Below are 24,203 nucleotides of genomic sequence, written 5' to 3'. Positions count from 1 at the left end.
CGTTGTCGTCGTCGTTGTTGTCAGCGTTGTCCGAAGACGGATTGTTTCCCGATAATAACTTTTGAATCAGTAAATAGAAATCAATAAAATTTAACACAATGTTTATAACCACTAAAGACAGCTTTGGATTGATTTTGGGGGTTATGGTCATAAAGGTTTGGGAATTAGGGGCCCAAAGGGGCCAAAAACAGTATTTATCTAGTTTCAGGACAAAAAGTTGTGTTTTAGAATTTCAATTGTTCTGAAATTGTATTACAATGTTTAATAACATAAGTAGAAGATTGGGATTTATTTTAAGGGTTATTGGGCAAACAGTATAGGAATTAAGGGCCAAAAAGGGGCCAAAAACAAGCATTTTCCTAGTTTCTGGACAATAACTTGTGTGTAACTGTATGGATCTCTCTGACAGTGTACCACAGGGTTCCATATAACACAGGGAAGGCTGGGATTCAGTTTGGGGTTAATTTTTCCAATTATGTAGGAAAAAGGGACCAAAAAGAAGCATTTTTCTAGTTTACAGACAATAACTTGTGTTTAAGTGTATGGATCTCTTTAAATTTTTACCTGATGGTGTATTACCACTAAAGGAAGGTTGGGATTGATTTTCGGGTTATGTGTTATTGTTCTTAATAGTTTAGGAATTAGGGGCCAAAAAGGGGGCCTAAAATAATCATTTTTGTAGTTTTCAAACAATAACTTATGTTTAAGTGTATGAATCTCTCTGAAATTAAACCACAAGTTTCCATACCATGGAGGGATGATTAGTATTGATTATGGGGGTTTATGGCTCAAAACGTTTTGGAATAAGGGGCAAAAAAGGGGAAAAACTAGGTATTACTGGTCAATGGACAATTCAGACAATTTGAAAGCAGTGTAAGGCAGGTAATTCTAAAATATTTAACATACAATGTTAGGTATATTCAGATTTACCTCCCTTACACTACTCGATATTATGTATAAAGGTGTAATACCACCATTGATTTTCCCCTATTAGTCTTTGTTAAATTTGCACTTTTCAAAAAAATGTGCAGAATTAATCTTTGTTTCAAATAAAGAAATACTTGGCATGAGTAAAGTTTTATCCTGTCCAGTTCTATAGAAAAAAAATCACATAACATTTCATTGCATATAAGAAAATAACCATCATTGGAAGTTAACCAATCAAATTTCTCCCCTTATTTTAATCTGTGTACAAGGTTTAGTCACCATGTAACCTCAAGATTACAAAATTTTCTATTGAAATCCCAAATAGAAAATAATGTTTTGAAATACCCAAGACATATGTTTATGACAAATAAATGATTTTACTGCAATAAAATGTAGGATTAATTACCTACAACTGTCAAATTCAAGGGAATATTTTTTTAGACCTACTTTCGTATACAACCGGATGTGACGTACCATGATTTGGTGGTATTACACCTAAAGAAATGTCAGGTTTTGGACTAATTGCAAAAAAGGGGGATGGTAGTATAGTAGTTTTCATTTTTTTTTTCAAATTTCTCAAATTCCAAATTTTTGAAAAGTTAAAAGAAGAATTCTTTAATTGCACAATATTGCGCAATAGATTTGTATGATCTTGACATTTGTTTTGTGTCAGAAACTCAGATTATGTCAAAAATTGGATCGCAATCCAAATTCAGAGATGTGTAGCTTAAATGTTGTGTCCATACATACCCGAACTGTTCAGGTTTCGACTTCTGGGGTAGTATAAAGCTGCCACAAGGTTGTACTAGTACTCCAAAATCAAACAATCAAAATGCTAGATTTTATGTTTCGAGCATGGTTTTTGTGCTCCATGCACTGAGCCAAATTTTATGATTTTTATCCCAGATGAAATTGAAGCATCCAAGAAAAGTCTCCTCCAATTCTTGACCTCCATGCTTCAATATTTAATTAGTCGTATATTGATTTGATTAACTTTACATATTAAGATAAAAATTCAGTACTTTTAATTGGTGCAATGTGCACTTAATAATAAAATTTTAAAAAATATTGATTAATTATAATGTCTGCTTGCAAATAAAATTGGCTCTCTTCAACTACAGAAATAAAATCTCATGACTTGCTATTCTTTTAAAACATGACTTGATAAATTGTCTTGAAGCCATTCACCGTAAAAGACCCCCAATGAAAAAATGCCAAGCTCTTTTTGAAAAGATTGTAAAGTTGATAAAACAAAGGTGATAAGTTTAAAGGTCTTTGCATATTTGTCTTTTCTTATTGGCTTAAAATAAGATTTGAGCTTTAAGTTAAGATTTTATAAATCCTGTTAAATCAGATAAATGTTTTAATCTTGATATTGTTGTAAATATTATTATTTTGTAACATAATCGTAACATCATTTTTGTTGTAACATAAAACTTTTTCAGTACATGGTGGGGTCCCTACTTAGGATATAAAAAATCATGCATTTTTCTTGATCTTATTCAACTTAAACATTTTTAAGTAAAATGGCATTTGAAATATGGTATGTCACTTGATTTTTTTTAAATTAGAATTGCTGGTTTTTAAAATTTTTAATTTCAGGGTGTCTATTGTTAAGTCTTCAAAGTACCCTATTGTGGTATAAGTGTTACTTTGAAACAGTACTGTTAAACAGATAAATATCGCTACTTTTTTAACATTGAAAAATATAATGGGAATAATAAAACAAACAGCTACACTCATTAACTGTATGCCAAATAAAAGACTAAAAGTGTTGATAATTTGTCATTGTTAAAATATTTTGGGTTTCGTCAATATGCTACTTTGAAACTCATTTGTATTACACTAAAGTTTTCATTTTAAGTGGCACAGTAAATATAGAAAATCTTGTAAGACAAATAAGGAATAAGTTTACTAAAAGGATATTATTATTGTTTAGGATTACATGAAAAATGATTGTGATATATGTGTAATTAGAAGTTGTCTATTCTTGTGAATTGGCTAAATGTGAGGTTTTCATAAAATGAAATAATAATGGAATATAGTTAATGGATTAAAACAGTAATAACATAGGATTAAGAGCAGTTAAATATACTCTCTAACCGTATATTAACCTTGGAAGTAATAATGTGTATTCTACAAGAATAAGAAGGAATGTAAATAAAAAAATTCAAGGGTACATTTTATTGGAATTTATCTAATATTGCATCTTTTCTTATGGAATAAATGAAAATACTAAATTTTTGTGTATAAAGAAATACAAAATATGAAAGAATATCAAGATGTAAGTACTGCATGTAGACTTTAAGAAAATCGTTGATATATCTGGGCCAGTTTCAAAATCTTCATCAATGAAAATATTCATCCTGGAAATGGAAAATAATGTCAGAAATATTCTGTAATATTAATGGATTGCAGTCTAGAAATATTAAAAGCTTATAATTGCTTTAATTTCCAAACATTACTTTACTGTAATCATATGATATGACAAAATATTGTGTGTGCCTGATATGACTTGCCAGGTGAGGATTAAACATAATAAGACTTATAGGAGTTACTGGACTAACAGAACCATGTTGATGATTGACATATTTGTTTTGAGTTTTGTCTATAAATAAACCAGGCTTTTGGTTTTTTATACGACCGCAAAATTTGAAAAAATTTTCGTCGTATATTGCTATCACGTTGGCATCGTCGTCGTCGTCGTCCGAATACTTTTAGTTTTCGCACTCTAACTTTAGTAAAAGTGAATGGAAATCTATGAAATTTTAACACAAGGTTTATGACCACAAAAGGAAGGTTGGTATTGATTTTGGGAGTTTTGGTCCCAACATTTTAGGAATTAGGGGCCAAAAAGGGCCCAAATAAGCATTTTCTTGGTTTTCGCACTATAACTTTAGTTTAAGTTAATAGAAATCTTTGAAATTTTGACACAAGGTTTATGACCACAAAAGAACGGTTGGGATTGATTTTGGGAGTTTTGGTTTCAACAGTTTAGGAATTAGGGGCCAAAAAAGGGCACAAATAAGCATTATTCTTGGTTTTCGCACAATAACTTTAGTTTAAGTAAATAGAAATCAATGAAATTTAAACACAATGTTAATGACTACAAAAGGAAGGTTGGTATTGATTTTGGGAGTTTAGGTCCCAACAGTTTAGGAATTAGGGGCCAAAAAGGGACCCAAATAAGCATTTTTCTTGGTTTTCGCACCATAACGTTAGTATAAGTAAATAGAAATCTATGAAATTTAAACACAAGGTTTATGACCATAAAAGGAAGGTTGGTATTGATTTTGGGAGTTTTGGTCCCAACAGAATAAGGGGCCCAAAGGGTCCAAAATTAAACTTTGTTTGATTTCATCAAAATTGAATAATTGGGGTTCTTTGATATGCCGAATCTAACTGTCATGACTGTGTATGTAGATTCTTAACTTTTGGTCCCGTTTTCAAATTGGTCTATATTAAGGTCCAAAGGGTCCAAAATTAAACTTAGTTTGATTTTGACAAAAAATGAATCAGTTAGGTTCTTTGATATGCTGAATCTAAAAATGTACTTAGATTCTTGATTATTGGCCCAGTTTTCAAGTTTGTCCAAATCGGTGTCCAAAATTAAACTTTGTTTGATTTCATCAAAAATTGAATAAATGGGGTTCTTTGATATACCAAATCTAACTGTGTATGTAGATTCTTCATTTTTGGTCCTGTTTTCAAATTGGTCTACACTAAAGTCCAAAGGGTCCAAAATTAAACTTAGTCTGATTTTAACAAAAATTGAAATCTTGGGGTTCTTTGATATGCTGAATCCAAAAATGTACTTAGATATTTTATTATGGGCCCAGTTTTCAAGTTGGTCCAAATCAGGATCTAAAATTATTATATTAAGTATTGTGCAATAGCAAGTCTTTTCAATTGCACAGTATTGCGCAATGGCAAGAAATATCTAATTGCACAATATTGTGAAATAGCAAATTTTTTTTTAATTAGAGTTATCTTTCTTTGTCCAGAATAGTAAGCAAGAAATATCTAATTGCAAAATATTGTGCAATAGCAAGATTTTTTTTTAAATGGGTCAGGATCCCTAATAGACCTTGAGATGAGGAACTCAGATGACGTAATTAAAAAAAATATTAGTCCGCCATACAATTGTGGATGCTGTGATTTTAAAAATGGACATAAATGAACAATAAGAACTGTTTTATAGAGCTGGTGTGATGAGAAAAGAAAGATGTAGATTTGACCTGAAATAAATTATTAGAAAGGACAATTTTTTTATTGAATTTTATGATCAGAATTTTGGGATTATTTCATGAGGAGACTGACATTTTTCACCATCTTCCGGGGTCCATCAATTTGCGAAAAAAGTAATCTCACTTGCCACCCCGAAAATTTAACCAGACATGTATAAATGTATCAGCTTCGATATGAGCCATCATACATGTTCAAGTAAACGATATGGACTGAGCAACGGAGGAAAACGTTACCATTACGGCCTATGGAGAATTAATTGTAAATGTATACCCAAATTAGAAGCTTAATTCCAGAAGTTTTCAGGCTGATTTATGGATGATTTCACCTTGTACACCACCGAAAATGATGGTTAGTAGTTTTTTATTTATACCTAGTTATTATAAATGGTTTAAGATAAATATTATTGATAAAGATCAGCAAAAACTCAATGAAACTTTGCTTTTAAAATGCATTACTGGCACGGGGCTGAACACTTTTTTTTAGGCACAATCATCACTTTGTTTACTTCCGAGAGATCCGAAAGGAATTTGTTTACTATATTGAAAAAGGCAAGAAACAACTTTTAAATATTATTAAATTGTAAGTAAACATGACACAATATAGTCTTTGTTATGTAATTATCACTTCGGTCTACAGGAATACCTGATAATCAAGGGCAAGGGAGATAACACACTTCATACGAGTAAAGTGAGATACATCATCGCATGTGCTTTTATCCAATGATTTGACCCCTGGTCAGTAGATATCATATGCAAAAAAACCAGAAAAAACATGTACATGTTTTAAGAAAATCATGAACTAATATTTTTAATGCGCTTGAGCAAAACAATAGATATTGTCATTTCTCAGTGAAAAAGGGGGAGGGTCAAACCTTTTTGAAAACAATATTTCTGCACCTATTCAACTATTAAGCTAGTTAGCTACTACCCATTGCTTCTAAAATAAAAGGTTTAAATGAAGGTGACTAAGCCACAAGGGAGAAGCATTTGTCTTTCTTTGTGATTAAACTTTCAAGAATTAGATTTTTCTCTCTCAATAGTACTTATGTATTTAAATCAAATGATAACACAGCCTGAGTAATTTTTTTGTCTTATTTCAGTTCCAGACATATCATTACTTTTTAACCTGAGATGGCAAACTAGAGGTTTTAAAAAGTCCTGAATAACTGGTAAGCATTTTGCTTTATTAGGCAAGCTCTAAATTGTTTATTTATGGTATTTATGCAATTGAAATTACAGTCGGTATGTTAAAAATATGCAAATATGAAAACTGTTGCTATGGTCTTGGTATTAAATGAAAAGGCTTAGTTACAGATCGTTTCGACTCAATATTTCGAGTTAAATCTTGCGGCAACTGTTTCTCACGTAACACTGCAAACTATATTTAGCTCTATTTTGATCTGTCGTTATTTAATGACGCCATAATACATGTGATGTCACAATGTTTCCTTTAAAACCTCATGTGGATTTCTCACTAATAAAAGGTTTTCACTGAAATACATGTTAAAAACATTTTTTCTCAAATAGAATTATGTGAAAGGACAAGTTTTGAAAATTTGCACTATATTGCACTCTAATTATATGATAAAGATGACTTTCCAAGTAGTTAAGAGTGCTTTCCACAGTTTTAAATACCAGATTTCCACTAGTAAGAATAATTATTTTGGTGTTGGTTTTTTTATAAAATCTTCATTTTTGCATAATTTCTCTGTCAAAATGCACTTTAAGGCACAAGAAAATTTTATAGAATGCTTTAACAGGGTCTGTGTATTGTAATTAAAGGTTATAATCAGAAGTTTTGTCCTTGTTTTGACTAGTGAAGGTATTCTGGAAGAAATTAATTATACAAACACATTGTATTCAAAATAAATGAATATAGCGACGAAAGTGTCATTGCCTTATAGTGCTAAAACAACTTTATTTTTTTTCAGAAATGGACAAAAATACACAGATTTATTCAGAATGTTATACCGATGAAGATCACATAAAAATATTTGGAAAAATCAGAAGTATGAATTTCAATATGGGTCAGGATCCCTAATAGACCTTGAGATGAGGAACTCAGATGACGTAATTAAAAAAAATATTAGTCCGCCATACAATTGTGGATGCTGTGATTTTAAAAATGGACATAAATGAACAATAAGAACTGTTTTATAGAGCTGGTGTGATGAGAAAAGAAAGATGTAGATTTGACCTGAAATAAATTATTAGAAAGGACAATTTTTTTATTGAATTTTATGATCAGAATTTTGGGATTATTTCATGAGGAGACTGACATTTTTCACCATCTTCCGGGGTCCATCAATTTGCGAAAAAAGTAATCTCACTTGCCACCCCGAAAATTTAACCAGACATGTATAAATGTATCAGCTTCGATATGAGCCATCATACATGTTCAAGTAAACGATATGGACTGAGCAACGGAGGAAAACGTTACCATTACGGCCTATGGAGAATTAATTGTAAATGTATACCCAAATGGAGTTATCTTTCTTTGTCCAGAATCAACTTAAATCTTTGTTATATACAATATACAATGTATATTCACTTTTTACTACCAACTGATAAATTAAAATAATCTTTACCATTCAGTGATAACAAGCAGTTTTTTTACATCTTAATATTTTATGATGTATTTAAATGAGTAGTTATTGTTGCAAACTCCATTAGAAATTTTAATTGAGATTAGTTTTGGAATAAGGGAAAGGGGGATGTGATTAAAAAAATTGGGTTCAATTTTTCTCATTTGAAATTTCATAAATATTTCTTTAAACATTTTTTTGAGAGGATTAATATTCAACAGCATAGTGAATTGCTCTAAGAGAAAACAAAAATTTTAAGTTCATTAGAACACATTCATTCTGTGTCAGAAACCTATGCTGTGTCAACTATTTAATCACAATCCAAATTTAGAGCTGAATCCAGCTTGAATGTTGTGTCCATACTTGCCCCAACCGTTCAGGGTTCAACCTCTGCGGTCGTATAAAGCTACGCCCTGTGGAGCATCTGGTTTCTTGTTTGCATTGCTTTACATTTTGTCATTTAGAGGCCTTTCATAGCTCCCTATACAGTATTGGGTTTTCTCATTAAAGGCCTTTCATAGCTCCCTATACAGTATTGGGTTTATCTCATCATGAAGACCATACAGTCACCTTAAGTTTTCACATCATTTGGACTTTGATGAATATAGTTGTCTAATTGGCAAAATATTATATCTCCATTTTTGTCTCACCTTCAATTAAAGTTGCTGAAAATGAAACAGAGGTGTTCCTCTTTTCTTAGGGACAACAGTTGAGGCTTCAATGATTGTTTTAGTTGTCTGCTTAAGTCAGATTGATAGTAATTACTCGTGATAGATAAATGATGTTTTTCAACAAGTTGCATTACTATTAGTACATATCAGGTTGACGACTATTTGGAAACCTTGCCCCGAGGTCATTGTCCAGCAACTTTGAATTTATGAGCAAAGTTGCTGTCCATCAGATTGTCTATTTCTGAATTTCTGCCGACAAGCAAGACATATCTCTGTGCCAATAGTTTATATTACTTTTACAATTGGTATATTTTGAACTTCTTTATTTGACTCTTATATATCTTTTACAGTTAGAAATTTTTTTAGCATCTATAATAACTTTTTTTTAATGTATTAGTTTGTGATTAGGTCTTGTTTATGGTGAACTACTAGTGGTAAATCAGAGATATTTGGTATGCAGTTGTATAAGTATTGGCACATCTCATTACCATGGAGATTATTTGACCCCGCCCCAGATCAGTTATGGTCTATTGACTTTGAAACTTTTGCTTAGTTTTCATGAATCCGTTTGTAGTTAGGTCAGTTAATGGGGAACCACTAGTGGTAAAGTAAGGATAATTGGTATGCAGTTGTATAAGCATCAGCATATCTCATTTCCATTGAGATTATTTGGCCCCGCCCCCACATTCATGGTCTATTGACTTTGAAATTTTTGCTTAGTTTTATTGTATTACTTTGTGATTAGGTCAGTTTATGGGGAACCACTAGTCGTAGGTTAATGATAATTGGTATCCAGTTGTATAAGCATTGGCAAAACTCATTTCCATGGAGATTATTTGACCTCAGTCATGGTCTGTTGACTGAAACTTTTGCTTAGTTTTCATGTATTTGTTTGTGATTAGGTCAGTTTATGTGGAACCAGTAGTGGTAGGTCAAGGTATGCAGTTGTATTAACATTGGCACATCTCATTACCATGGGGACAAATTATACTTCCTAATCAATGGGAGATAACTCTAGTTGTATTTACTGCACTGCAGACTTGGGTTTTAATGTTACTGGTGACAAATTATACTTCCTAATCAATGGGAGATAACTCTAGTTGTATTAACTGCACTGCAGACTTGGGTTTTAATGTTACTGGTGACAAATTATACTTCCTAATCAATGGGAGATAACTCTAGTTGTATTTACTGCACTGAAGACTTGGGTTTTAATGTTACTGGTGACAAATTATACTTCCTAATCAATGGGAGATAACTCTAGTTGTATTTACTGCACTGAAGACTTGGGTTTTAATGTTACTGGTGACAAATTATACTTCCTAATCAATGGGAGATAACTCTAGTTGTATTTACTGCACTGAAGACTTGGGTTTTAATGTTACTGGTGACAAATTATACTTCCTAATCAATGGGAGATAACTCTAGTTGTATTTACTGCACTGAAGACTTGGGTTTTAATGTTACTGGTGACAAATTATACTTCCTAATCAATGGGAGATAACTCTAGTTGTATTTACTGCACTGAAGACTTGGGTTTTAATGTTACTGGTGACAAATTATACTTCCTAATCAATGGGAGATAACTCTAGTTGTATTTACTGCACTGAAGACTTGGGTTTTAATGTTACTGGTGACAAATTATACTTCCTAATCAATGGGAGATAACTCTAGTTGTATTTACTGCACTGAAGACTTGGGTTTTAATGTTACTGGTGACAAATTATACTTCCTAATCAATGGGAGATAACTCTAGTTGTATTTACTGCACTGCAGACTTGGGTTTTAATGTTACTGGTGACAAATTATACTTCCTAATCAATGGGAGATAACTCTTGTTGTATTTACTGCACTGAAGACTTGGGTTTTAATGTTACTGGTGACAAATTATACTTCCTAATCAATGGGAGATAACTCTAGTTGTATTTACTGCACTGCAGACTTGGGTTTTAATGTTACTGGTTACAAATTAGACTTCCTAATCAATGGGAGATAACTCTAGTTGTATTTACTGCACTGAAGACTTGGGTTTTAATGTTACTGGTGACAAATTATACTTCCTAATCAATGGGAGATAACTCTAGTTGTATTAACTGCACTGCAGACTTGGGTTTTAATGTTACTGGTGACAAATTATACTTCCTAATCAATGGGAGATAACTCTAGTTGTATTTACTGCACTGAAGACTTGGGTTTTAATGTTACTGGTGACAAATTATACTTCCTAATCAATGGGAGATAACTCTAGTTGTATTTACTGCACTGAAGACTTGGGTTTTAATGTTACTGGTGACAAATTATACTTCCTAATCAATGGGAGATAACTCTAGTTGTATTTACTGCACTGAAGACTTGGGTTTTAATGTTACTGGTGACAAATTATACTTCCTAATCAATGGGAGATAACTCTAGTTGTATTTACTGCACTGAAGACTTGGGTTTTAATGTTACTGGTGACAAAATACTACTACTACACAGATAGTTGATAGAAAATATATGCAGAATTTCTTCAAGACAGTATTTTTTTCTGTCTTGTATTCTGCAATTTTTTTTGTCAGTGGTTTACCAAGTCAGAAATATGACAGAAATATGACAGCTGTTTTCCATTTGGAAAGGTTACTAGAGCTTATCAGAGTTCTAACAGAGATAAAACTGAATAAATAATTCTAAATTTTTCATTTCTAACATAATATACCATCTTAAATTATGACCTTTTATATGAAATAACGTGTCACCAGTCACATTAAAACATTTGCATTATCGAATTTACAAAAAAGCGAGACATATCTCTGTGATAACTGTTTATTATATGATTATTACAGTTGCTAGATTTTGAGCTTCTATAATTTGATTTTATATAATTATTATTATTTTATATGATCATGTATTATAATTACAGTTGGTAGATTTTGAGCGTCTATGATAAATGGATTTTATACATTGATGATTATTACAGTTGGTAGATTTTGAGCATCTATGATAAATGGATTTTATACATTTATGATTATTACAGTTGGTAGATTTTGAGCATCTATGATAAATGGATTTTATACATGTATTATTATTACAGTTGGTAGATTTTTAGCGTCTATAATTGGATTTTGTACATGTATTATTATTACAGTTGGTAGATTTTTAGCGTCTATAATTGGATTTTATTCATGTATTATTATTACAGTTGGTAGATTTTGAGCGTTTATAATTGGATTTTATTCATGTATTATTATTACAGTTGGTAGATTTTGAGCGTCTATTATCCCATCATGATAAGAAGTTAGAAGACAGACTTAACAATGAGTACCTTGCTGAAGAATGGGACTTTGGACAGGAAAAGCTTGATGTTTCAAAGTTCAGAGAACCTCCAGTCGTCTGTGGAGACTCAAGAATTCAGCTGGTAAGATCTAGAATTTCACATGTCTTATATAAAAACTGTCGATCCTACAGTAGATACAGCTGTTACAATCAGAATCTAGCATAAAACAGTACCATGTTTAGGGAATGCCATTTAAGATATTTTACTTATTTTTCAGTTGTTCAAACATTTTTATTTATATTTTTTTACTGATAAATTAACATTATTTTTTTAGATATAAACTTTCTGAAAACATTTTATCTTTTCTTCAAATAAACCTGAAGAATATACCATTATTATCAATTAAATCAACATTAAATAGTACTGTGAAGTTATTTAAAATTATTAGAATAGAATATGAATACACTCAATTTTTTCCTTTAGGAATTAAAGAAAAAGGTGTTGTACTTTGTTTTCTACATGTATTGAACCAACTGTCCAAGCAATTTAAACATGTGGTATGATAAACACAAGGTTTTAATGTCTATCTTGAATTTTAAAAAACTATCAACGTCCACTTGTATTTTTGTCCATCTGATGAGTAGAGCCTTTTTCAACTGATTTTTATAGTTCTTTCTTATGTTGTACTGTTATACCACTGTCCCAGGTTAGGGGGAGGGTTGGGATCCCTCTAACATGTTTAACCTCGCCACATTATTTATGTATGTGCCTGTCCCAAGTCAGGAGCCTGTAATTCAGTGGTTGTCGTTTGTTTATGTGTTACATATTTGTTTTTCGTTCATTTTTTTACATAAATAAGGCCGTTAGTTTTCTTGTTTGAATTGTTTTACATTGTCTTATCGGGGCCTTTTATAGCTGACTATGCAGTATGGGATTTGCTTATTGTTGAAGGCCGTACGGTGACCTATAGTTGTTTTAAATGTCTATGTCATTTTGGTCTTTTGTGGATAGTTGTCTCATTGGCAATCATACCACATCTTCTTTTTTATAAGTTCAGATTCAATTTTTTTTTTTGTCAACTTTATACAATGTATCCAAATGTAAAAAGTTATTCTCAGCTCATAACTATCCAATAATTAGAAGATTTACTTTGAATAAATTTCTTTTAAATATACATTGGAATTTTGATTATTTTATTAGTATTATCATAGACCTTTAGTGTTTTTTTTATTGTGGCTTTTTTTTAGAAATCTTTGAAATAGGGTTGCATTTTGAAATTTACATATTATTTAGGAGCAATAACTCAACAATACTCATGTAAAAAAAATAATTTTAAAAATGGCTGATTATCTCCCCTTCTCTGATTTTTTCATGTTAGAAGAAATCAATTGATTTGATTATTGTTGACTGTGACATTCTAGGTCTGAATGTTTACATAACTGACATTCTAGGTCTGAATGTTTCCAGAACTGACATTCTAAGCCTGAATGTTACCAGAACTGACATTCTAGCTCTAAATGTTTCCAGAACTGACATTCAGAATTAGATTACAGCTGGTGTAGATAATTTTTAAGAATTCATTACAAGGAATAATTTTAATGTGCCTGATGCTCAAATCTACAGGAGCATCAGATTTAACATCTCAATATTATCTGGTTGTGGCTGTGAACTTATACATCTCACACAGCCAAACAGACAAACTGATTGGTCAAGGGATTTACTGTTGTTTGGAGGAAGACCAAGGTGACCATATTACTATACTCAAATCACTCTAAATGGTCAACAAAGCAGTTCAAGATGGGTTCATATTTTAACATCAAAATCATAAAATTGGATCTGTTATATATTCTATAAAAGAGAGACGAAAGATACCAAAGGGTATAATACAGGATATTAATTTTTATGTATATTTTTTATTCAAACAGGAAAGAAACATTTCTGATGAACTTTTTGAAATGTTTGATTCTGGGGTAAACAGAATGTTTTAAAATGTTGTGAAGAGCTAAAAAAATCATTGTACCATAAGTGATTGGAAAAAAATAATTATAGATAAAAAGTACATGAAACACAAAAGATTATTTTCTATAAAGGGCTATTACTGCCATCAGATTAAAATGAAAAAATAGTGAATTGAATGACATATTTCTCATTCACTTATGGTTCAGTGTTAATGTTTTATAGGCATTGGTCATTATTATTGTAGAGCTACATATTTTGAAATAAGAAAAAGTTAGTACATCCACATCAATATACCCTGTCTACAATTGTAGATAGCATTTTGTTTTTCTGATTTGTGCGTTAATCCATGTGTCCATCCCCTATCAGATTAAGGTGGTCAAAGTTTTGGTTTTGGGTTATTTGTGGTTACATCAACTTCAAACTTTGCATAATTTTGTTTTGGAGTTAACTGGTGAATGTGTTTGCCAAAATTAGGGTTTTGACCAATATTTGATGGTTCACTGAACATAGAAATGAGATTGTTTAAAGTTTTGGATTAAAGAAGTTTGTGGTCATACTGTATTAAGTTAAAAGTAAGTACATATGTTCAAATTATACCTATTGTAAAGTTTACAAACATTTTATGTATTTAATTCATTTAATCTTTCATAACTACTGAATTGTAGGAAATTCAACAAATTGACTTTTCAAAATTAAAACTTGGTAAATAAAGACTTAGCTCCTGTTCCTCTGAGTAAATATTCTATACACAGAATGCCTGTACCATATATTTTTGAAGTAGGACTATGTTTATAACTCGTTGAAAAATAATCTTCATTGAAGTCTTTCTATGTAAACAATAGAAAAAAGATACATTATATATATGATTTTGTCTTGGCTAGTATATATTCAGTATCTGTATTACATGAAAATGTACTATGACTATTTTTAATTAAATTTGCTAGACTTTATGGTTGTGTGATAATTGTATTTCATATAAATTTTGATTGCAATTTTTCCATTGTGACCTATAACCTTGGTGTTATTAGTATTTTAGTAAGAAACCAGCATGTTCATCTCTGCAGCTAAGTAGGACTGATATATATGTTGAGGTTAAAATATATGAAAGAAAATATATGTGTATTGCATATAAAAAAAGAAATGCTATTCTAATGTAGTGGACAGCTTTTGTTATTCAGTGTTATTTTTTTTCATTATTAGTTTCAAGCAGTTCTAATAAGTTGTTATGTTTGTGCAATGCAAGATAATTTACAAAAGTATGTCACTTCTGATGAAAATTGACCCCTTCCTTTTTTATTAAATCACCTATAAAGACTGAGCAAGCTAACTGATTTCTATTTCTTCATTTATGAAATTCAGTTGTCTCCCTTTTTCTATAGTGTTCACTCATTTGAACTAAAATTATTATTATCATGAAAATAACGGATATTTGAAAATGATTAAATCTGAAGATTAAAGAACAAATATTTACTTGTTCTGTCACTTTAAAGGACAGTTTTAAAGCACTTATATATTAACAAGATCCGTAAAGACAGGTATTTAATTTGTTTGTTCTTAACTTGTATTTTAGGCCAGAGATCAGAAATTGAAATACAGATATTTAAAATCAGAACTGATCAATTCACATCGGAAACTGTATCGAGCTAAAGCAGGCTATATAAGAGATCGTCCCGTGACTGCACCAGACCTGTCAATGTATGAGGAGGAGGAAGCCCCTCCCCCTTCACCAGAGTTCACAGCTCAGACAGCTTATGAAATTGTTAATCGTAAAGTCAAAAGTGCCAATGCAGCCATAGGTTAGTAATACATATGTCATTTTACACTACTGTGGACTCATTTATTTTTTGGGTATCAATTTGTGTGTTTTGAGAAATACTTGCATATTCCTGGATATTTGATTTAGTGGTTTTGGCAAAGACTGCATTCATTCCTTTAGAAAATTTGTAATTCGTTGAATATTTAAATTCGTGGTTCCCCTGTACCCAAGAAATCAAGGAAAATTTGTATCCAAAGAATATTAATGAATCCACAGTATATAGTATAAAACATAACATCTTGACGGGATAACTCAAATGTTGAATAAGGGGAATTGATTTCATACCAAATATATATCACAATTTTCTTTTACCTGTTGTAGAGATCCGAGTTTTACATATTCACAACAATTTATTTTCACGTTTTTTTTCTACTAGCCAAAAATTGCAAAAATAAGTTGATTTACAGTATGCACTTTTAATCTCCATTTGATTTCTTATATACATAACCAATTGCAGGAAAATGAATTGCTTCATAGAACTTCCTTAAAGTCCATGATTTTATCCTAGAGTTGCTCACAGTATAAGGACTTCAATAATCATTCCATTACAAATCAATGAAATTTATCAAAAGATGAATATATTCATGGATGTTTGTTAACCTGAAGGAATAATTCATCATCCATCACTGAATACTTCCCATCCATTGATTTTACTATGAGGCTAAGGATGATGAGATTCATTCCTTATTTTGTACAAAAAGACAACTTCTTCTTTGTGTCAGGTCATTGAAGAAATTTTATCAGTTCAAGATAAAAAAGAATGAACCATATAATATGAACCAGTAAAAGGACTTTTTCACAGATTATTGCATACAACTTTTAAGACATATATATTAAACAGTAACTAAAATTGGGTGAAATGATTAATTTAGCAGTTTAACATGTACTTGCTAATATGTTAATGATCCAAAATATTTAAGATTTGTTGATATTAATAGAGTGCAAGAAAACTTATTGGAAAACTTTTCCCAGATTATCTGTAAAATTCCTTCCTCATAATCAGGCAATACATTTTTCTCAGATTTAGTTATGTAACCTGTTGCTTCCAGAAAATGTTTTTATGTTAATGTAAAATATCTTTTCAATTTTAGTTTAAGGTAGTACCTAACACTTTCACTAAAATTAATTTGGCTCATCTAATTTTCATAAAATTTTGACAAAGTATTTACTTTGACCCTTTGACAAATATATAAATTTCAAAAAAATTTGAACCAAGCATTTTATCAGAAAAATTGCACTGGTTATATAGCAGTTTGACAAACACTAGTTTTGATCATTGAGATGCTTAATATTCCCTTAACAACGTAATTAAAAGGTTTAGCTGATTTCAAAGAGTTACCTCCCTGTAATGTTAGGTACCACCTTAAAGTGAAACTGTCAAAAGATGTTTGCAAATTCATAAAAAAAAAACGGTGACAAGAGCCTATTTTGAATTTTGTGGGCCAAGTAACCATAGTTTTCTGAAAAGTCTCTTCCTTTAGTTAATTTAATTTTTCTAATGCTTAGAATTCTTTGTTTGATTTTAAGACCAAATAATAAGACAACAATCCAAGAACATTTAAAGGTTACAAAGCATTAAATACCTGTTGAATTCTCGATTTGCAATCTGTAAATTAGGTTGGCAATCATTGAAACAATTACTGACTAGGAACAGGAACTTAAAATGATTGTGCTTACAAGTACATATACAAAATAAATGGCAGTTTCTCTGGTTGTGAAATGTGACACTCATAAATCATTTTTTGTAATCTCAAAATGAAATTTTATACATAAATCATGGAATAAAATAAAAAATGCCTTCCCACTTGAGCCTCCTTATTGCCTTTATAATGTATCGATATTATGGTAATGATTTTAAAGGTTGATAGTATGTTAATACAGGTATAGGAATTTTAGGAAATAGAAAACCTAAAGGTAAGCTTTATTTTAAGGTGTCAAGACTTTAGATATTGACTTTTTGATCCTTGATGACATACAGGGTGAGGTGTTGGATGGGAGGGGTTAATTGTTTGTTTTGTGCATTGATTTCATTGAAGATCTGACTAGACTCGATTGCTTGTTAATTAAAAGGGGTACTAGATATCATTCTACTGCCCTGCTCTTATCATATCATTTACATGGGGAACTAACATCCAGCTTTAATAGTAGCCAAATGGTAGGGGATAGCAGTGGCGGATCCAGGGGGCGTTCCTAGGGTTGGAACCCCCCTTTTTTATGATGTTCAATGCATTTGAATGGGGACATATAGTTGGACCCCTCCTTTATCCTGGGTTGCTAACCCCCCTTTTTAATATTGCTGGATAGTCCAGAAAACTTCTATAAAACATAGTTCATAGTAAAATAAATACATATTTTTAGAATGTATTATTTTTTTTCTCAAAACCTCAAAATACTCTATTTAAACAATCTTTTATTTTATATTATTAGCCACCCGACCAATTAAAATACATAACGTAAATTTTGGGACTATGCTTCCTTAAAGATGCCTTTTATCAATAACACTGTTAAAAGGGCAAAATCTATAAAAGTCATTTATATTGTAAGAAAAGGAAATGTGGTAACTTTATAGAAATCAAAGAAACATACCGGTATATGTTTTGTGTCATTTTCAAGACTCTAATGAATTCTAGAAAAGAGTCAAAACCCTTTTTATTTTTGGGGTTCCCCTGGCCTGGCTGATTATTAAATTTTGTTTCTCCACTTATAATGCAAGTATTCATATGTAAAAATACTGTTTATATTTTTGTGTACCAAAATTTGTCTATTTCTGCATCAAAAACAAAAAAATCCTTTGAAAATCTGTATGAACAACTTGTATATGATGATGTCATATTAATATGTATATAGGGATTGATATACAACACGATTTAACAACTAAAACTGCAAATATTAATTAAATATAAACTGTGCATGGGTTAAAATGTCCAAAATATGTTTTACAAATGAATTTACAGTTTGCTAATTCTAAAAGTTAATGTTTGTGAGTCAAAAAGCTTAAATTTGCTTGAACTTTTTCTAGGTATAGACATAACTGTCAAAAATTTTAGTCACTTATTCTATATATATACTCTGTAAATAGAACTAACGAGTTTGTTAAATTTTAAATGAAAAGTTGTATACTTTTGTTGAATTTATATTATGTATCAATAAGCTGACAAACTAAGACCTCATTTTCTATGGTGGCAGTTATTTAATTATTTTAACACTTCCCTGTTTGAAGACAATTTTTCATTTTATCTGAAATTGCTTTCTTGTTTTAAATAACACACATGAATGAGATTAGATCATTATACTTGCCTATATATGAATTTTATTTTAGTGAAGTTTTAGACTAAAGTTTCTAATATAAATTATCTGAATTAAAATCTGTTTCAAAACTTGTTACTTTAATGTACATTGTCAAATAGACAATTTAAAATATGTTACATATAAAATATATAGTTTTAGTACTTTTACTGAGACGGGACAAATTGGAACTCTGTTTATACAAATGTATTATAACTAATGCTGTCTGGAACATTTGGTTTCTAGACAAAATCTATAGAGCTCTAAAAATAGCTTTACTAAACTTAGTTTGATAATCCAATAGGGGGTTATAAAGACCACTATAGCTTGTATAATCATAAGGTCAAAGGTCAAGATGGCTGTGAAAATTGATAGAAGGATATTTTGGCCAAAGTTTGGTTTCTAATGTTTGTTTTTAACCATATGTTTAACAAAGGAGAAAGATACTAAAACAACATATAAAACTCATAAGAGGAGATACACTGATGACACCATTAACACATGAGATCACATGATCTCTGAAGCTAAGACAGCCTTTATTAAACTTGGTTTGACTAAGATCTGTGTTTTAAGGGAGACACATATTGAATTTTTGGCTCATAATACTGTGTTTCATTTTAAGTAAAAATAACTTTTCATGATCAAAAATAAAATACATTTTAGCAATAGTGATTTATTTTAAACTTGAGAACATTTTTGAAGAATAAGCCAACACATGTTAAATGTGACAGCCTTTTAATGCAGTTATAAATCATGTTTCTTGTTTTGTCATTTTCCAAATATTTTTACATGATTAATGTAGAATTTCGTCTTTGAAGTACTGTGAAAAATTACGCTAGTAATTACAGGATGTTGCACATTCCTGATATTGTGTTGATAATTATCTCCTCTGAAACTTTATTGACTTCCCTTAGGTTTTCATGTTATGGACTTACGGTAGAATCTTTATGTTAGGTGTACATGCATGCCAGAAAGAGTTCTGACCACACTTCTACAGGAATTATCATTAGTGAATGTTAATTTATCAATGTTTGGAGACATGTCAGACTATTCTTAAGTCTAAAATTTATTATAGGCATAAATGATTTTTTAGGTGAATGTCTCTGGAGTCTAAACAAAGTTTTAGTGCTATAAATATTTATTTTATGTATAATTTCAGGAAGAACAAGACCAGACTTGTCAGATAAGCCTCAAATTCCCTCTCCACAAAAAGTATGGACTGCAAAAGCTGTCAGTGAGGCTGAATTAGAGGAAACACAGAAAAACTACGACAAACTCAAATTTGATATGGAAACTGTGGTAATTCTTATAATTGAACAAAATGAGGTGTATTTGTCAAAATCAATTATTCACACAAAATAATTGTCCATTTTAAATATTTTGGATTATGTTGGATCTTCTTGTCAAAATTTCACAAAATATATGGCTGCACAAATTTATTGAAATATATAATCTAATGATTGTGAATTTTAAACCACCTTCATGAAATGATTTCCCTTTTTCAGATTTATGGAACTTTAATTTAAAATCTTCCTTTTACTACACATAGAAAATATTGAATTACTATTATTCTGAAGTGTCTAAATATTATGACATCAAGAAACCTTGCACCAAAATCATATGATGTGATTTCCCAGACATGAATCCCAAATGGCTGCCAGAAAATAGATACTAGCATTTTGAGTCAGTGTTGGTCTTACATGTACCATATACAGATTATTGTAGGAAGAAAAAGTCTAATGCTTCAAACGAATATTCTGCAACCCAGATTGCAGAGGGGGATAGGAGGGGTGCTGATCCAGAAATCCTGGGCTTAAAAACATGAAATCCCGAAATCCCGGGCTTAAAAACACGAAATCCTGAGGTCCCCAAATTCAAAGAAAAGAATTCCCGGATCCTGAAAGGGTCAATCCCGAAATCCCGAGCTTAAAAACACCTGATCCCGGAGTCCCGATAAAGGTCCTATCCCCCCTCATTGCAGGAAACAAATGTGTACAAAAGTGAAAATAGATTTTCATGTGGAAAAGCTAGGGAAAATTAAGCATGTGCAGTAACAGATGAAAAGAAATGATCAATCCCAAAAAATCCTCTAGGACCCTCAGATTATCCAATGGTCATCCCCTAAATAAAACTCAATTCATTTAAATTGCAATATTGTGATATTGTTGTATACGTAAGTAACTGTTCTTTAATTGCTTTATGACATCTCAGTATTGTGTTACTGTAATTATAGGAATAGCTTATTTATTTAAATTTTCACCAGTGTTTGTTAAGAAAAATTTTATAATTTATAAAATTTACAAATCATGACATTTTCAGATTTCAAAGTTTAGAATATCAAACATTCAAATATTTACCAGTACTTGAATTTTTTTAAAGTGTGGCCATGTTTTCCATTGTAGCAAGGAAGATATGAATATCATAAAGAAAAAGAGATAGAATATTTCTTCCCAGGACAACTAGAAAGACTTACTAAACAACAAGAAGGTTAGTTAAATAACTCTTGTAAAAGAAAGAGGGAAATAAGTTTATTAGAATAAACAATACAGTAATGTGTAGGATTGGAAGGTAAAATATATCATTGAAAAAGAGATGGTAAATTTATCTTTAAAAAACACACAAACTCATTGTAGTTCAATTTAAGATTTTTTATTATATTCTATGTAAGTATGATTTTATTTTTAAAGGGATAGTAGCTACGATTTTGACAAAATTATGAACAAGTTTTAAAGCTGCTAAAATCAAAGATATGTACTAAATATAAGCAATAAGATCGCTAAAATGTTTTCATAAACTACAGAAGTGTTAATAATTGATAATTCATATCGTGTTGTGTACCTATTCATCTCATTAATTATGCATCGGGTTTACTTCCCGAACTTTGCCGACATAGCGAGTGAGCTAACCAAGATATATATAGATACGAACACGTGCTTTTTGTTTTCTTACATATTTGATAATTACTCTTTATGAAACGTACATATTTGACGCCATTTATCAAATTATGTAAATAAAAAATATAACAAATACCGGCATATTATTCCAACCCAAGATTCTCCAACAATGGCGATATTATACACTTGTTATTACATTTGTATGACCAAACAATGCCGATAATGTATACACGTGTTTGTGTGTTAAATCGGGGCCTCCATGAAGGATACACTTGAAGAATAATACTTAAGTTTAGGAAGTTGATTTCTAATTTCTTTTAAGGTGGGAGATTACTGCCCGTAAATTTATAAACATATTTTTGACAATTATGAACACGTTGAGATTTTTTTTCATGTGATCTGGAAAATTTAAGAAATGTAAACATTACGCAAACCGTCGGCTACTTTTGTTTGACTTTGCCTGCGTCGCAGGTGTTTCGAGTGATTTTAATGACCGATCTCATCGACGTTTTTGTATTTTTAATTTAAAATAACTTGTCTGCACCTCTTTTTTGTTTCTTTTCTCGCTGAAACTGTAAATTCGCGTACCATTTCCGTGATAACATTCCCCTGTTCGACCATTTTCCCTTCGAGGCACAATGTGCGATTGCGCATTGGGAACTGACGAGTAAAGGTCATATGAATAAGGGTTGGGCTTAACATCGAATTATTATCTATAGATAATAAATAAATGTAGGTGTTAAACGTTAAAAAAACTTCTAAATGCTTAATGGAACGTAACCAGTAATTGTTTTAATCATAATTATTTTACTTTTTGTACAAAATCCGGCATATAGATTAAAAAAGTAATTTTAACGAAAATCGTAGCTACTATCCGTTTAAACAAAAACTGCAATATAAATACATTTTAGAGCTTTGAAACAATACAATCAATTTATATTGCCCCTTTTTTATACGAGTAGAAGATCAGGTTTATAAGGGTCACTTTGCATTTGATCTGGAAAGTCACCAGGATATTAGTAGAAACTATTGCTATTCTCCCAAAAGTTTATAACTCTACAGTCAAATCTTCAGACATTGAAAAAGATTATTTATAGAAAGGTTGATTTAATGTAAATAAACTAAACCTAATTATTTATGGTGACTATTGCTTCTAAATTGTGGCTTGTTTTCAGGAAAAAAATATGTACTTAGGCTATATACATTGCCATCTTAAATAAGCCAATCTTGATCTTAATTTAACTTTAGAACAACAAGCTTTTACTGATTGTTCTTTTCATATGTCAGAAAAGGAAGAAGGGGAAGTTACAGAGATGAAGAAAGTATCTAGTCAGTCATCAAAGCCAAAGATTACACAAAAGGAGGTGAATCGGTTAGCATACCCGCCAAACAGAATTCCTCCTCCAACACATGCTAAATTATGTGATGCAAGGTACAATCAGTTTTATACCATTGATGGGGTTTACATATGATATATTTATTATGACACTGTCTCTAAAAGACACATAATATTACATATGATATATTTATTATGACACTGTCTCTAAAAGACACCTAATAGCTAACATGTGTGTCATTTGGATGAGTTGATTTTATAAAAAACTTAGTACACATGTTGATTTTTAAGAGAAGTCTTCTAAAGACAAGGTTCACCTTTGCCTATGTATGGTCTTGAATTGAAACTTTATCATAGAATATCAAAAAGCTCATGATTTTGTTTTTAAATGGATCAATTTCATTTGTCAAAATTCCCTTAATGAAAAAAGACAACCACTGATGAGGCATTGGATAATATATAAGCAAAACCTCACCCCTTTTGTCTCACCTTGACAGAATTAAAAGTGAGATTCAGGTATGCGGTTTCTGGCATCAATGGTGGTGGCTTCAACAGTCTATTAGTTTGTGATGACATTGGTTTATGAAGAACAACTAGTGTTAGGTCAATGATATTTGATATGCAGTGGTATGAGGGTTAGAACATCTCATTTCCATAGACTATCTGTCCCAACCCCTCAGTCATGGTCTTTTGACTTTGAAACATTTGCTAAGTTAACATAAAATTAATAAGATGTGGGATGATTGCCAATGCGACCACTTTCCACATGAAACCAAATGACATAGAAGTTAACAACTATAGGTCACCGTACAACCTTCAACAATGAGCAAAACACATATCACATAGTCAACTATAATAAGCCCCAAAGTGACATAAACAAAACAATTTAAACGAGAAAACTAACTCCGTAGGGTCAATTTGTAATGATTTAAATAGTGACTATCAATGGTCTGTCTTTAACAACAGATTACCTAAATGACAGATTACCTAAAACAACAGATTACCTAAATGACAGATTACCTAAAACAACAGATTACCTAAATGACAAAAGAGAACCACTGATAAGGCTTAGGGAGCTACCATTTGATTTTTATGGGGGGGGCTAGGATGAAAAATTTTGTCCTGCTTTTTTTTTTAGCTGTAATCTCTGTCCTGCCTTTTTATTTTTCACTCTAATCGGTCCTGCCTTTTTTTTTGTAGTTTATCCTGACTTTTTTTTTACCTAAATTG

At 30.9% G+C, this 24,203-nt stretch overlaps 1 protein-coding gene and 1 long non-coding RNA gene across 9 annotated transcripts in view; both read left to right on the top strand.

The window, feature by feature from the left end:
- LOC139482332 (myb-like protein X) overlaps window positions 1-24,203 on the top strand; it is a 60,839-nt gene that overhangs the window by 27,779 nt on the left and 8,857 nt on the right. For 3 of the 8 annotated variants that reach the window (XM_071266172.1, XM_071266171.1, XM_071266169.1), the window contains exons 8-12: window positions 11,663-11,824; window positions 15,213-15,438; window positions 19,903-20,042; window positions 21,146-21,230; window positions 22,925-23,069. In XM_071266172.1, coding sequence (XP_071122273.1) covers window positions 11,663-11,824; window positions 15,213-15,438; window positions 19,903-20,042; window positions 21,146-21,230; window positions 22,925-23,069 — 758 coding nt within the window. Of the gene's footprint in view, window positions 1-2,637; window positions 3,212-11,662; window positions 11,825-13,608; window positions 13,654-15,212; window positions 15,439-17,339; window positions 17,373-19,902; window positions 20,043-21,145; window positions 21,231-22,924; window positions 23,070-24,203 lie in introns of those variants that run through there. The other 5 variants (XM_071266165.1, XM_071266168.1, XM_071266167.1 and 2 more) reach the window with 4 other exon arrangements.
- LOC139482333 (uncharacterized) lies at window positions 4,987-7,654 on the top strand. Its single transcript, XR_011654838.1, has 3 exons — window positions 4,987-5,523; window positions 6,275-6,343; window positions 7,106-7,654. It is a non-coding gene; the product is annotated as an uncharacterized lncRNA (long non-coding RNA).

The sequence above is a fragment of the Mytilus edulis genome, chromosome 7, assembly GCF_963676685.1.
Source record: "Mytilus edulis chromosome 7, xbMytEdul2.2, whole genome shotgun sequence".
Classification (NCBI taxonomy): domain Eukaryota; kingdom Metazoa; phylum Mollusca; class Bivalvia; order Mytilida; family Mytilidae; genus Mytilus; species Mytilus edulis.
The sequence above is the reverse complement of the archived record's forward strand: the minus strand, read 5'-3'. Positions and strand labels throughout refer to the sequence as shown.